Source organism: Grammomys surdaster, unplaced genomic scaffold (assembly GCF_004785775.1).
Source record: "Grammomys surdaster isolate TR1022 unplaced genomic scaffold, NIH_TR_1.0 126219, whole genome shotgun sequence".
Classification (NCBI taxonomy): Eukaryota; Metazoa; Chordata; class Mammalia; order Rodentia; family Muridae; genus Grammomys; species Grammomys surdaster.
The window spans coordinates 5,323,343-5,338,099 of record NW_021621022.1 but is presented as its reverse complement, the minus strand read 5'-3'; the positions used below and the strand labels follow the sequence as shown (position 1 = coordinate 5,338,099).

At 46.7% G+C, this 14,757-nt stretch overlaps 1 protein-coding gene across 1 annotated transcript in view; it reads right to left on the bottom strand.

The window, feature by feature from the left end:
- Positions 1-8,812: 8,812 nt before the first annotated feature.
- Positions 8,813-14,757, bottom strand: part of Trim35 (tripartite motif containing 35) — a 15,966-nt gene continuing 10,021 nt past the window's right edge. Inside the window, exons 4-6 of the mRNA XM_028758746.1 lie at positions 13,352-13,374; positions 12,471-12,589; positions 8,813-11,620 (exon numbers count right to left, since the gene is read on the bottom strand). Of these exons, the coding sequence (XP_028614579.1) occupies positions 11,019-11,620; positions 12,471-12,589; positions 13,352-13,374 (744 nt within the window). The 3' untranslated portion in view covers positions 8,813-11,018. The remainder of the gene's footprint in view (positions 11,621-12,470; positions 12,590-13,351; positions 13,375-14,757) is intronic.

Here is a 14,757-nt window from a genome sequence, read left to right as displayed (position 1 = left end):
TACATAAATGAAGTGACTTAGAATTCCACGAGATTCAGAACTTTGGCATTCCTTTTTGCTGCCCTGCTCTTTGCCCTCTGGTAAAGCAGGCTGCGCCGCATTCATTTTGTTCCTGTCATTCCTCTGTACGAATTTTTCTGTTGTGATCTTTTCACAATATTCTTCTAGATGTCGGTGTTCTATAATTCAAAATACATGCTGGTCTGTTGGGATGTGATAAGCAACTTCAACACCTGTCGTTGTGGGTTTTAAATTAAACTTCCACTGTCTGCTCTCCATTTTCTCCTGTATTTGGTTCCTTTCCCTCTCTTGACATGTTACTGGAGCTGCCTTCCATGTGTCTTCCTCAGTTTCCCCTGGCCTGCTGCCTGTCTGTTCGGCAGGTCTCTTCTGTGGGTGTCAGGGCTGTAGGGCTTCTCTGTTTCCTGGTCTGATTTCAGTGGCTTCCTTTTCTCCCTCTGCTCTTGTTTATCCAGGACACCAAAGCTGCTTCAAGGTGCTTCTGGGCCTTCTAAGGTGACGCCAGAGGTCTCCCTTATCTGAGGCTTCACTTTGCTTTATGGACCAGAGGTAAGGCATCCTCTTGAGAGAGGTAGGGACTGGGACATTAAACAGCTTATACTGTTTTAATTGTCCTAGCTTATTAGTTTTTAAGGAAGGGTAGCCTGTACTGATGCCTAGGCTCTGGGGTGGCAGTCAGTATTGACTCAACCCCAGTATGTGCTTTGGTTTCTTGTGGGGACGTTGTTTATGCCCCACTCCCTTCCATGCTGCCACAGAAAGAGATTGGGGTGTACAGATTCAAATGCACCCCTACAAAAGGGGTGAGGTGGAGCCCAGCTCCCCATCCCCGACTCTTTCTTATGTACCCTCATGTTTCTCTAGGTCCCCATTGTTCCCAGACTGTCTGTTCTTCAAACTGAATTATGCAAATACCAGCCAGCCCAGTATCCATGGAAACCACACCTCCTGCATTCCTCAGCCTGTTTTCTGGCAGAAGAGACCCATGCAAGTGACAACCACAAACAAGGACAAATGGCAAGAAGGCTTCCCCGAGAGCCATGGGCCCCATTGGTCTCTGTCAGTATGGACCCATCTTCTCAGCCCTTCTGTGTGGCTAGGGGAAGGGAGTGGCTGGGTACAGCAGGGAAGGATTTCTCTTCTTGAAACCTGGAGACTTTGTGATCCCAGTATCTCTCATCACTAACAATGGTCTTTGTCCAATCACTGTGAAGACAGCCCCCCCCCCTCAGTAGGCAGGAGGCAGCATCTGGTGTTATCACTCGGCTCACATGGACTCACGAGCCACTGCAGAAATGACAGCACAATTTTATCCCGTGTGATCCACTAATTTATGCACAGATCCTCAAGCTCTGCCCCCTCTGTTCGTTTGCTGTGCCTGAAAGGATGCACACAGTCGTTTCCCTCCTGGCTCAGAACAAAAAATCCAAGCTTCTAGTCAGTGAGTGCCACACCCTGCTTTTTGAATCAGTGGCCCCTTCCACTGCAAAGACATAGATTCTTGCTGGTGACATCTATGGTTTACAAGGTGTTGGCACTAGAAATTACCTGGTAAGGAAAATGATACAAGTGTCCAAATTTGCCAGACGTTATGGCTGCAGCAAAGTGATGTAATGGGAAACTCAACTGCTTTATGTGCACCAAAATCTAGTGCTGTGCGCACTTGCTCACCTTCAATCCCATAACCAGGGCCTGGGGAGATTGCTTGGTTGGTAAAATGCTTGCCACGTGAGCGTAAGGACCTGTAGCACTCTCTGGCACACACGTAAAAAGAAGGGCTTAGTGGTGAGTGCCTAATCCCATTGCCAGGAAGAGAGAGACAGGCAGGTCCCTAGGGCTCACTGGCCAGTAGGTATTGACTAGTCAGTAAGCCCTAGGTCCCAGTGAGACTTTGTGCCCCAAATCAAGATGGACAGCCTCTGAGGAATGGACCTCACACACATGCACATGCTGCACACACACACTGCCTCATAATTGCCATACACGCTGGGGTATAGGAATGTGCCCCCTCTTTTACTTGAAACTAAGGTAAAAAGAAGTCATTCTCCCAAGGTCTGACAGCAGCTGATGCAGAATCGGAACCTGGGCTCTCCAATCCCACTCCCTATCCTAGTCTCTGGACTACTAGACTCCTTTATGAAGACTGGAATTGAAACACATTTCTTAAGGGCTTGGGTTTAAAAGGCTTTAGCTTTCCCTTCTTGCTTTAAAACTCTAAGATGCGGTGTTTAAGCAAAAAGTGTGGAATCTACCAGGTGAACTTTGCATGAAGCCATACAGGACACATCTTCCCTACAGAGAAGGAATATTTTCGCTTATTTTGACAGCATTCTTCATTTGGTGCTTCCTGCTCCTAGTCAGGTTGGTTAGATACAGGGCAGGACAATACATATTATGTGCATACAGAGGACACTCACCAACAGAGTATGTGCCCGAACAAAGCCTCTCAGAAGACTAAGAAGAAAACTGATACCACGGGTTGCCTGGGAGGATGAGAATGCAGTGAGACTGTTACAGCACATTCCGTGCCTTTGGAGTTACAACCACATGAATATAATTTAATCGCACACACAGATTTGGGAGGCTTGTTACTGAGAAAACATGATTTCAAAATATAGCATCTTCCACCTGCTGAAGAATTAACTGGCATGTAAGATAGAACACTTGGCATGTTTACTCTAAAGCACCTCAACGAATCCTCTAACTGCTCAGGGTAGAGCTTTATCCTCAGACCCTTATGGAAAATGCTACAAAGACCTGGTAGCTTGCCCACCACAAGGCTGGCACCTGGGCCCAGGCTTCTGAGCTTTAGATTCTGTATGTTGTTCTCCTTCTCCAAATGAAGGCAGTGTTTTTGTCCACCAACATTTTTTTAAGACAGGGTCTCACTACACAGTCTTGGCTGGCCTTGAACTCCCAGATCTGCCTACCTTTGCCTCCTGAGTGCTGGGTTCAAAGGTGTACACTACCACAACAAGCTTGGTGTCTGTTTTATGGAGCTTTCAAGGACATAATTGCCAGCCCATGGTGCATGACCCCCAACTAGACAAGCCATAAGTTGCTTAGTAATGGGGTCATTGCCTGAGATAAATCCTTAAGTGATGTGTTTGTGCACTATATACAAAACGAGCTACCATCTACTCTACCCCTAGAAGCTACAACAGACTGCTGTTCCTTGTTCACACACTTGCCACTGTACCAATCCCTCAAGCATCTGTGTGACTAAGCATTGAAAGGCATAGGGAGAAACCAGGCAGTAAAACTTGTCCGTCAGTCCTGGGCTGGAGAGATGTTCTATCTGGTAAAGAGTTTGATGTGAAAGCACAAGGACCCTAGCTAGACTCCCAGAGCCCACTCCAAAAGCTGTGCGGGAAAAGCAGGTGGATCTCAGGGGCTCCTTAGCCAACCAGCATAGCCAAGCTGGTGAGTTCCAGGGCAGGGAGAGCAGGATCTTCACCTGGGATCCATCTTTGACAGACATTCTTATGTGGTGGTGGAATGGCCGTTTCCCACAAGTTGAAATGGTCTCTTCTAGAAAGTGTACGGATTCTCCTAAAGCCCTCTAATCTCACAAAAACTTTGCAAGAGGGGTTGGTGAGACATCTCAGTGGGTACTGGCACCTGCTGTCAAACCTCAGTTGGATTCCCAGGACCACATGATGAGGAACAGAACCAAAAGCTCTGCAAGCTGTCCTCTGGCCTCCACTGTGGTGTCGTGGCCCACACTCATTCACCCACAATGCAAATAAATAGAACTTTTAAAGAGTAAAACAAAAACAAAACCTTTCGAGACCCAGTTAAGTTCAAGAACCAAGCTCGCGCGCCCCCCTCTGCAGGTTAACGTGAGTGGTACAACAATTGCTAGGGAGAGATTCTTTGGTGGAGCCGCCCATGAACTGTGTAGGAAATTTCAACAATGCAGTTTTTGAGCTGCTTACCCACACTGGGGCAGGCTTTAAAGATGACACAGCTGCCACGGAATGACTCATGTACCTGAAGTAACCTCAATGAAGTCACTGGTCCAGCAGACATAATCATATCTGTGGTCTGTGCCCTATCTGGGATGAATTGTGTGTCTCCCCAGGTCACCCAACAGTGGTGCAGGACTGTATAACCACACACTGGCCATCTGAAAGCTATGACATCCCTGGATCTAGGACTGACAGGTAGCCATGTGGCTCCTACACACACCGTAATAATTAACAGCGAGATGGTCAGGTCACAGTGGCAGGAAGATGGAGACCGAGGGGCAGGAGCATGCTCAGAGGGATCATCATGTTCTCAAGTTCATCCAACTCCTTCAGGGTTGGATGGAGATCACTCTGGCTAAGAGAACTCGCTCTTCTGAGAATGGAGTTCAGACCCAGCACCCATGTTACATTTAACTCTAGCTTCAAACAATCTAGCACCCCCTCCTAGTCTCTGTAGGCACACACATGCAAACCTAAGCAATACTGACACCTTTTGAAAAATAAAACCTTGGTCTGAGTGTGGTTGCACACACCCCTACTCTCAGCACATAGGCAGACACATCACTGTGAGGCCTGCCTGGTCCACACAGCATGTTCCAGGCAGGCCAGCCAGATCAGACCTGTGAGAGACTCAGTCTCAAATCCAGCTATAAATAAATAATAAATTCAAACCCTGTCTACTCACTAGTCAGAGTCCCAGAGACTTCTCTTGTTCTGATATTGAAGCAAAGACCATATTCTTCTGAAATCCCACCCTCCAAAAAGTAAGAGGGAGCTAAGGGAAAACAGCCAATGGGAACTCAAGGATGACCCAGTAAGGGGGTGTGGTGGTTTGAATATGCTTTGCCTGTGAGAAGTGGCACTATTAGGAGGTGTGGCATTATTGGAAAAGGTGTGGCCTTGTTAGAGGAAGTGTGTCACTGTGGGGGTGAACTTGAGGGCCCCTAAGCTCAAGCTTTGCCCAGTGCTGAAGAGAGAACTAGTCTTCTGTTTCCCTTTGGAACAAGATGCAGAACTCTCAGCTGCTCCAATACCATGACTGTGTGGACACTACCATGTTTCCTGTTATGGTAATGGACTGAACCTCTGAACCTGTGAGCCAGCCCCAATTAAATGTTGTCCTTTATAAGAGCTGCCTTGGTTGGTGGTATCTTTTAAGGCAATGAAAACCCAAACTAAGACAGAAATTGGTACTATTCTGTGGAGTTGGAGTATTGCTGGAGTATTGCTGTGATAGGCCTACCCATGTTTTTGTTTGGAGGAATGTGGATTTGGGGACTTTGGATTGGAAAGCAGTGGAATGCTTTAAGTGGGTTTAATGGACCATCCTAGTTGGAATATGGAAGATATTGGCACTGGGGGCAATCTGAATCATGCACACCTGGCCCAAGATGGTTCAGTGGAGAATTTCAGTCCGTGGCCTAGAGACTGTTATTGTAATATTTTGGTGAAGAAGTGGCTGCTTTTTGCCCTCCTTTGAATTATCTCTGTCAGACTAAAGTAAACAGATTTCAATTAATTGCATTGACAAAGGAAGTCTCAAAAAAGCCAAGCAAACAGTTTGACCTCTGGTTTGAGCTCATAAAGTATTTTGATCAAGCGTAGACAACTTAGGAAGGAAAAATACAAAATGTATGGTTCAAGTAATAAAGGGGCACCAAAGAGTGAAATGGAGCTGAATCCTGTTTACAGAGAGTAAACAGATTAAGGGAGTGGTGGTCTCGGGGCAAGATTCCACCCAGTTAAGCTTGTTTGTGTTTGTAGTTGAATAGGAATATGTATAGCATGTTAAGTGTTATTACCAGGTTATGGTTTTGGCTTTTTGAGACAGGGTTTCTCTGTATAGCCCTGGCTGTCCTGGAACTCACTCTGTAGACCAGGCTGGGCTCAAACTCAGAAATCTGCTTGCCTCTGCCTCCCAAGTGCTGGGATTAAAGGCGTGCACCACCACCGCCCAGCTTCATTTGGACTTTTTAAATCTGGAGTGAACTACAGTCCAGAAATGGAGGGCATACTGTGGTCCAGATCTTAGGGCTGGAAGACTCGGGCTTTTGATCAAGATCTTGAGGAATAGTGGTCAGCCTGGGACAGAGCATGTTATAGGTGAAGATAAGCTTAAGTCTAGGTGTGGTGGTACAGGTTTTTAATCCCAGCATTCAGGAAAACAGAGCCATACAGATCACTGAGTTCAAGGCCAATCTACAGAGCAAGTTTCAGGACAGCCAAGTTTAGGGAGTAAAGGAGTTGGAAAGCAGAAAACTAATAATGTAATAGAACAAGGGGGCATTTTCCAGCTCCAGCAGGCAGAACTCGGCATCTTTGGCCATGCGGCTCTGGCTTCAGAGTCAAGAACAGAAGGGACTACTAAGACAGTTGATGCTGGTTAGCTGGAGCTAAGAAACTCATGGTGATTAAGAAGAGACCAGCATCACGAAGGTGAAATCTTCTGGGAAGTGTTTTCTGAGAGCACAAAATTGTGTTTCAATGACAGCCAAGGTTGTACTTCATACTGCAGCTGGACTTGGCAATGTGTAAGAGTCACCCAGGTGGTACTGGTTTTGAGAGCATGAAGATATTATCATGGAGAGTAACTGAGGCTTGGCACTGTAGAGGCCAGGGAAGGCCATGAGTGAAGGTACAGCCTCAGTTGCAATTGACCAGGACTGAAGGGGTCATGTAAAGTTGTTGAGGCTTAGCACCATGAAGGGAGCCTATGAAAGGCTCTTGGGGAAACCTAGTTGCAATGAAAAACTCCAGTGCATTGGAGATGCCAGTACTATGGGATGATCACAAAGAACAGCAGTGCCATTGGAGTGGATCAACCAGTGCCTAGAGTGCTACAGAGGGCAGAGCTGGAGAAGTGACCCAAGCCCTTTGGAGGAACCCAGATCACGTAGGGATACCAGACACTGGAATACGAAAGTATGAAGTTGAAGCTGCCTTGGAGACTCCAAGGTGTTCCAGATGCCAAAGCCATGGAATACCTGTTGAGGAAAGCTGCTAACAGGGAATGGAACCAGGGCAGGATAAAGTAGTTTGTCGCAGTCAACAAAGATGAAAGGAGTTGGAAATCTGACATCAGACATGGAGATACAGAGGTTGGAGTTTGCCCAGCTGGTTTTTGGTCTTGCTTTGGGTACAGTATTTCCTATGACACTTGGGGACAGTAATGTATATCCTGTGATATTGGAGGTATGTGATCTGCTTTTTTAATTTTGATTTTATAGAGGATTAGTTAAGTGATTGGATGAATCTCAGAAGAGACTTTGAACTTTTAACACTGTTGAGACTATTATAGATTTTGGGAAATTTTGAAGTTGGACTAAATGTAGTTTGCATTATGCTATGGCTGGCCCTCATAGGACTCATGTGTTTGAACAAACCTATGGGGGTCAGGGAGTGCAATGTGGTGGTTTTTGAAAATGGTCTGCCCATGGGAAGTGGCACTATTAGGAGGTGTGACCTTATCAGAGGAGGTGTAGCCTTGTTAGAGGAAGTGTGTCAACGTGGGGGTGGGCTTTGAGGACCCTAAGCTCAAGTTCCACCTAGTGTGGAAGAGAGATGCAGTCTTCTTCTGTTTTCCTTTGGAACAAGATACTCTCAGCTGTTTGGGCACCATGCCTGCCTGGACACTGCCATGCTTCCTGCCATGATGACAGTGGACTGAACTTCAGAACCTGTGAGTCAGCCCCAATTAAATACTGTCCTTTTTAAGAGTTGGACTGGTCATGATGTCTCTTTACAGCAATGGAAACCCAAACTAAGAGAGGGGCTCTCCTGATACCTGGAGTGGGGAAGCTCCACTACCCAGTCTGAGTCTGAAAGACCCTCTCCACTGCTACTGATGAGGAGAGTTTGGGCAGGTGGGCAATGCCTCAAAAGATCCCGTCTCATCAGTTCACTGTCATGAAAATAGCCCTTTATGTACCAGGTGGCATGTCTGAAGGGTAAACCAACATTCACCCAGCTAGAATACTGCATGTAAGAGTCAGAAAACCTCAGTTATGAAGGCAAGGCCAAGCAATTGAACCTCTGAACACAGCACTGGAGAAATCCACCCAAGAGGCACTTTGTGTGATCAAGGGGACATGGAAGGATGGTTCCTCTAGCAACCACACAGGAAAAGTTCAAAGGGGAAACAGAAAGGTGCCACCTTTAGCATTAATGAAGGTTAAAAAAAAAAGGTAGGAGAGAGTTGGAAAGAATTTAGGCTCAGGGACAAAGGTCTATCACTAGCTGCCCCATCCTTGAGCCAACATTCAGGTCTTGTGTTATACGGATTTCAGGGCAATGCCCAAGATCTTGAGGATATGTAATGTAACAAAACAAATAGGCAAATGTGCTGGCTATAACAAATTTAAACTTCTGAACACCAAGGGGCATCATTAAGACAGTACAAGGGGCTGGAGAAATGGCTCAGCAGTTAAGAGCATTTGCTGTTCTTCCAAAGGAACTTAGTTCATTTCCAGCACCGGTATCAGGTAGCTCACAACAACTTGTAATTCTAGCTCCAAGGAACATGATGCCCTCGTCTGGTCTCTATAGGCACCTGTACACATACATATGCATATAAATACATTTAAAAAGATTACTTATTTATGTATCTGTATGGGTATATATGCACACATGCATGCAGGTACCAGATGTCAGATCCCTTAGAGCTGGAATTCCAAGCGGTTGCCAGCCACCCAACAGAGGTGCTGGGAATTGAATTTAGGACCTCTGGAAGAGCAGAAGTGATCTCAACCACCGAGACATCTCTCACCCCCTAAAAATTTTTTTTAAAAAGACAATAAAAAGAAAAACCCCAACTCACTGAATTAGGAGGAAAATTTTTATAATTGATTCATATGACACAAAGGAACTTTTATCTAGAATGCATAACAAATTTGTAAAACTTCATAATAAAAGGTCAGACAACCCAACGGGCAAACGCTCTGAAGTCTCTGAAGCAGATACACAGCAAATATGAGAAAAGACGCTCCCTCATCAGCCGTCAGGGATGGCAACTACAGGCCAAATGAGACATACTCCAACTTCCTCAGTATGGCTAGTTTAGAGGGCAGACAGTGCTGACAAGAACTCGGTACAGACTAGCCCTCACCTGCTGCCGGTGGGAGTAGAAAATGGGACGGCTCTCTTAGAAACAGCTTGGCAAGTCCCCAAAGGGTTTAAAATAATTATCATATGACCTGGAAAACAGACTCCAGGTATATGACAGAGAATCAAAAAAGATACATCCACACAAAACTTGCACACATATTTCATAGCAGCAGAACTCATAATAGCTAAACACACTGCAACAAGCCAAATGTCCACCAACTAACAAGTTACACAGCACATTCACTGCACACGATGGAATCTTACAATGGGAAGGATCAATCAGGTGTAAGTTACAACAGGAACTAGTGTTTACAAAAGCTCTGAAAGAAACATATCAGTGGTGGGGCAAGTAAAATTTTTCTAAAAGAGGCTAGGTCATTGAAATAACCCTATTTAAAAAGAATTAAGATGAAAATTTAAAAATAAATGTTATAAAAATTATTATAAGAACAATTTCAGAAAAAGTTTCTTATAGAGAAACTGAACACAAACATCATACCAGGCGTACCTTTTTACACCCATGGTGCCCAAGCATCTGACTCATAAGCTAGTTTGCCAACAATGTCCCTGCTCCCAGCCTGGCCTGCACCAGGGTTTCTTCTGTGTCCCCAATTGTTAAATAATCAATACACATGACCCATTTAGAGCCAATTAGTGGGTAAGCGGCATGGTTAAAAGTCTTATGTAATGAGGGGTGCAGGCTGAAATTGGGATGCTAGGTCAGGGATGTGTCCCTGACCATGACAGTGTCCCCCTGAGATGGTATTTCTCCTTACGACACCACTTGGGATTTGGTTAGTTGGCAATTAGACTCCATCTATAGGCATGACTGAGAAAGAAAGGGTGGAGGATCACACAAAGGAAAAGGGCTGACATCTGCAGAAAGCAGAGCAAGAACAAGCAGGCAGAAGCCAATGAAGACAAGGGCATCGAGGACAGGACTGGCCTCCCAGTCCAACAGCTCCTGACTGAAGCAGCATCCCTTGTGGCCCCTTTTCATACCTCCCTCCAGTGACTTCTAAGGACTACTGTTAATTCACAGATGTGGAAACACAGGCCACAAGACAGAAAAAGGGCAAAAAGTTAATGTTTTAAAAAGTGTTCCAGAAAACTGGGTGATTCCAGAGGAAATCCTCAAAGCATGAGTTGACCAATCAGTGTTGATTTCGTGCTAACAGGAAGTTAGCCTCAAAATGGCAGCAGAGCGGGGCTCCTCCCCCAGCCCAGCACCAGCTGTCTTTTCACTCACTGCATTCTGGTGCTTTGGCCTCTACCAGACTTGAAGCTGGTCAATCCTTAGCCACTGCCAAAAGCCCTAGAGCTGCCTTTCCTGTGACACCCACTAACTCCGAGCTGTATTCCAGAGTATCTCAGACCCTACAGAGTTCCCACAGAGAAAGTCAAAGACAATCCTAGGGTCCAACAGGGAAACTCCTGAGCTTCTGACCAGATGTCAAAGCCATGCTTGCTCAGTTGGCCAGGTGTAACTACCCTAGTAGTAGGGTGGGAGAGCCTAGATGAAGGCTTTGCCCACTCTTGTCTCAACTAATCCTAGGGTTTCCCTGTGTGGCCTCACAAGGACCTCTTCCTGGGAAACATAAATGACAAACTCAACAAGAGGCATCTCCTGATAGGCTAGCTTCATCATCTCTAAAAATAATCACACCTACATTATAATGCCATCTTACAAGAAAACAGTGTATCAGCAATCCAAGGACAAAGGAAATCAGAACACCCATATCCTGAAGGTAGCATGACTCTAGACAGAGCATAGCCAATCACCTCCTGGGTGGCTCTAAACTTTGGGCAGAAAAAGGGCTAAAAATAAAGACAGAGGCATAGGAGGACTTAGAGCTACAGAAAAGATAAGACAGGATACAGGATGCTGCATGAGTGTCAGTGGTGGGTACCAATTCCCACAGCTCAGATGTCCAGCTCTTCTTTGATGGAGACACGCAGGTGGCAGATTCGCAGAGGTTCTGGGGGACCGTCACCCCGAGAGGCCCCCAGGTAGAAGTAGGGCCTCACCTCCCCAAAGTGGGCATGGAAGGTGTACAGATGGCAGTGGCGCTCAGAGTCATAGAAGGACAGCTCCCCCTCCTCACACTCCAGCTCCACACGCAGACGGCGTGGCATGGCCTGGACCAGAGGGGCTGTGGCTGTGTCGGAAGTCATGCAGTGGTCTCCATCCACACCCTGTGTGCGGCATAGGTACCAGAAGCCTGAGCGTGTATCGTGGTAGCAGCTGTGTGAGTGGCCTTCACCACCTACATCAGCCTGAGCCTGTGCCTGTGCATGTGCCTGCACCCGCACCACGCCCACTCGCCAGCTCGGCAGGCCACCCACATCCACCTCCCAAGAGTGGGAGCCCTTTGAGAAAACTTGAGAGCCCAGCAGGCAGGGTGCTGAGGAGAAGCGCTCTGGATTCTCCACCTGCACACGGTAGCCATGGTTGATGACACTTGTGAGGTCATCAGCCACTTTGAGCCAGCCAGCAGCTGTGTTGGGATCCAAGCTGAAGGGCACTAGGGACAAAGAGAGAGAGAGAGGAGAGAGTCAGCAAACTGGATATTCTTCTTCTACCGGGTTGGTCGAGGTCCTACGTGCCCTAAAGCATGCAGGGAGCTGCCCAGGGCTGCTGGGGTAGTATAGGTCAAAGTACCCCCACCCCAAAAAAGATCTGTGTTAAGTCCCAAACACTAGTACTTCAGGATGTAACCTTATTTAGAAATAGAGTAGATGGGCGCACGTGCACATAACACACACACACACACACACACACACACACACACGGGGGGGGGGGGGATATGTCATGTGACCAACCAAGGCAAGGGCCATATGGCAGTTACAACCCAAGGATACCCAAGCAATGCAGCAAATGGCAAAGTCAAAGGCCCTTCCCATAGATCAGAGGAGCATGGTTTTGACTATTTCTTGGGAATGAGCTTTTAGCCTTCAAGACTATCGGAGTAGATTTTGGTCATTTAAGCCAATTTATGGTCCTCTGTTACAGCAGCCAAGGAGACTCAGGCAGGGACTATGGAGTAGGAAGGTTTACACACTCCCAGGACAACCAAGATGATCACGTAACATTCCCCTGGGTCGATGCCACTGCTGGGTATAAAACCAGGGCATACTGGGAGGAGAGAGTTGGAGTGACTTTGGGAGAGGTGACCTGGAGTTGGGTCTTTCATCATGAATGTTAGAGTTATGAAGACAGAAAGGAGAGTTAGCATTTCTCAAGTGTGTCAGAGCAGGAAGGCCCTTGGCCCTACCTAGAAAGGGCTGCAGAGAGAACAGCTGAGAAGCTTGGCCAGGTCTCTGCAGCACAGGATGTTCTCCATCTGCCTGGAGCATCCTGCTGCATGTCCTTACCAGATTCAACGGACCCAAGCATCTTCTTCCAGACTCGGTACTGCAGGGACTCCAGATACTTGCATGCATCCATTAGCAAGCCAGGCTGGAGAGGAGCTGGCTCCACGGTGCAGAAGAGCCTGGCAAAGGAAGGCTGGGCATTGGATGGGGCCAGGGCCAGGACCCCTGGGTGCAATGACTACAAGCAGGTTACAGGACTGCTTTCCTTGTCTCAGACCTAAGTTTCCTGGATATCTGTCCCAAGGCAGGAGCCCACTGGGCTGCCACTGCCCTCAGGATTCAACAGGATGTTCAATCCTGAACAGCTGGGAGACACACTGGGAGGTTCTTCAACCTAGCTGCCATTCTCATGGACAGAAATCACACTTAAGCTCATGAGAGGTCCAAGCTGGAAGGACCTTAATGATGCCTGAATTCAAAAGAGTCATGGTGCTATGTGGCCTTTGCTGAGCTCCTGCAAAGACTGGGACCATCACAGCCCAGAGCATTTACTCTCATCTTCTGACAGGACACAATTCTTCTTTACCCATCCTGGAGAGCTCAGCAAGCATCCACCCAAAGAGCATGCCAAAGCTCTTTCCCAGAAGTAGGAAGCCAGCCAAAACCTAAGCCTGTTGACAACTGAGAAACATGAGTCATGTGCCCGGTGCTGTCAATCCCTGTGGAGAGTATCGACACTATGTTCCAAAACAACTCCCTGCCTCCATGCCAACCAGAACTAGAATGCCTTTAAAGAGCTCCCCTTGGCTGGCCACTACTGCTCCCTCTGAATTCCACCCAGTTGGATACGCTACCTGCCTAGCCCTTCTGCCACTGGACAGTGTGGCCCTGGCTTTCTATCTGTTCACCCTCTCCCATCCCCATCAGGTTTGGTAACTTACCGGCGTTTTCGGCTCTTGTGTTTCTGGAAAAAAAAAAAAGCAGAGACACAGACTAAGAGAATGAAAGACATTTCTGACCAAGAGTTGCCAGATGACCCACACTCGTGGATGAGCAGACCTGACATACCCATGGGGATCTCATCTCAGATTCAGTGTCACCCCTTGGAAGTCCCAGGTGCCAGGATGAGGATGCAGACATGGGAGGAAGACCTCGCTCAGTATACACAAGGCCCAGGGCCTTCTCTGGCAAAACTTAGAACTGATCATAAAATTCATATGAAGTTTCAGGAAATGCTGAATAAAGGCAACCTTGAAAACCACCAAGTTGGAGAACTTGGACTCTTAAACTTCAGACTTGCTACAGAAGCTGCTGTGATGGAGGCAGTGGGAGTAACGAGGACAGAAGTTACAATCTAGACAATGCTGGAGTTTCTACAAGGACCAAGGTAAGTTAATAGAACTGTCTTCTCAGCAAACATGTAGGTAACCAAAAATAGGAAGGCCTCTGCCTTGTGTCAGATTAAAAAAACCAAACTAAACCATGACAAAACAAAACAAAACCCTTAAAATGCATGTAAGATCTACAAGAGGTACAGAAGCTTGACTCTCATACTCTGCTGGTGGGAAGACGAAATAGTGTGGCTACTTTGGTAAAACTGCCTCACAGCCCTTAATGGGTTAAAGCAGATTATCAAATAATCCAGAAATCCCTTGTGTACACATCCCAAAGTGCATGCAAGGAGGACAAAAATCAATAAAGAAAGAAAATTAGTCATGTTTTTAAAGGAAGAACAGAATTTCTTTTCTGCACACTCGTGTGTGTGTGTGTGTGTGTGTGCGTGCGTGCGCGCGGTCGCAGTCCATGCACTCACACATATGTCTCCTGGAGCCAGAGGTAAACCATAGCTTGTTCTTCAGCTGCTATCTGCCTTGTTCTTTGGTACAGTGTCTTTCACTGCCCTGACTAGGCTAGGCTGGCAGGCCACTAGGCTGTTTTTTTCGTTAGCTGGTTGGTTAGTTGGTTGTCTCTCTACTCCTGGATGAAATAGTCAAATTGTGTAATAATTTAAGCTTTTTTTTTTTTAAACCCAAGGGAGCTACCATCTCAGCTTATTTTATGTGGCTTCTAGGGGTCAGTGTGGAGCTCATACTTGTAAGTACTTTACTGACTGAGTCATCTCCACAGCCTGAAATCATTCTTTTTTTTTTTTTTTACAAGAGAGAAAGAAAGCAGAGTGTGATCCAGTGCCCCCAACTCAACCACCTTAAAAACAACAGCAATAAAAAAGATCAAGGGTAGAGGGCTCCTCAGCAAGAGGACTTGTCATTCACAAAGCCTATACTACAGACCCAGCACTGCACAGGAAGGGAGGGAAGGAGAGAGGGAAGGAGGAAGGGAAGGAGGG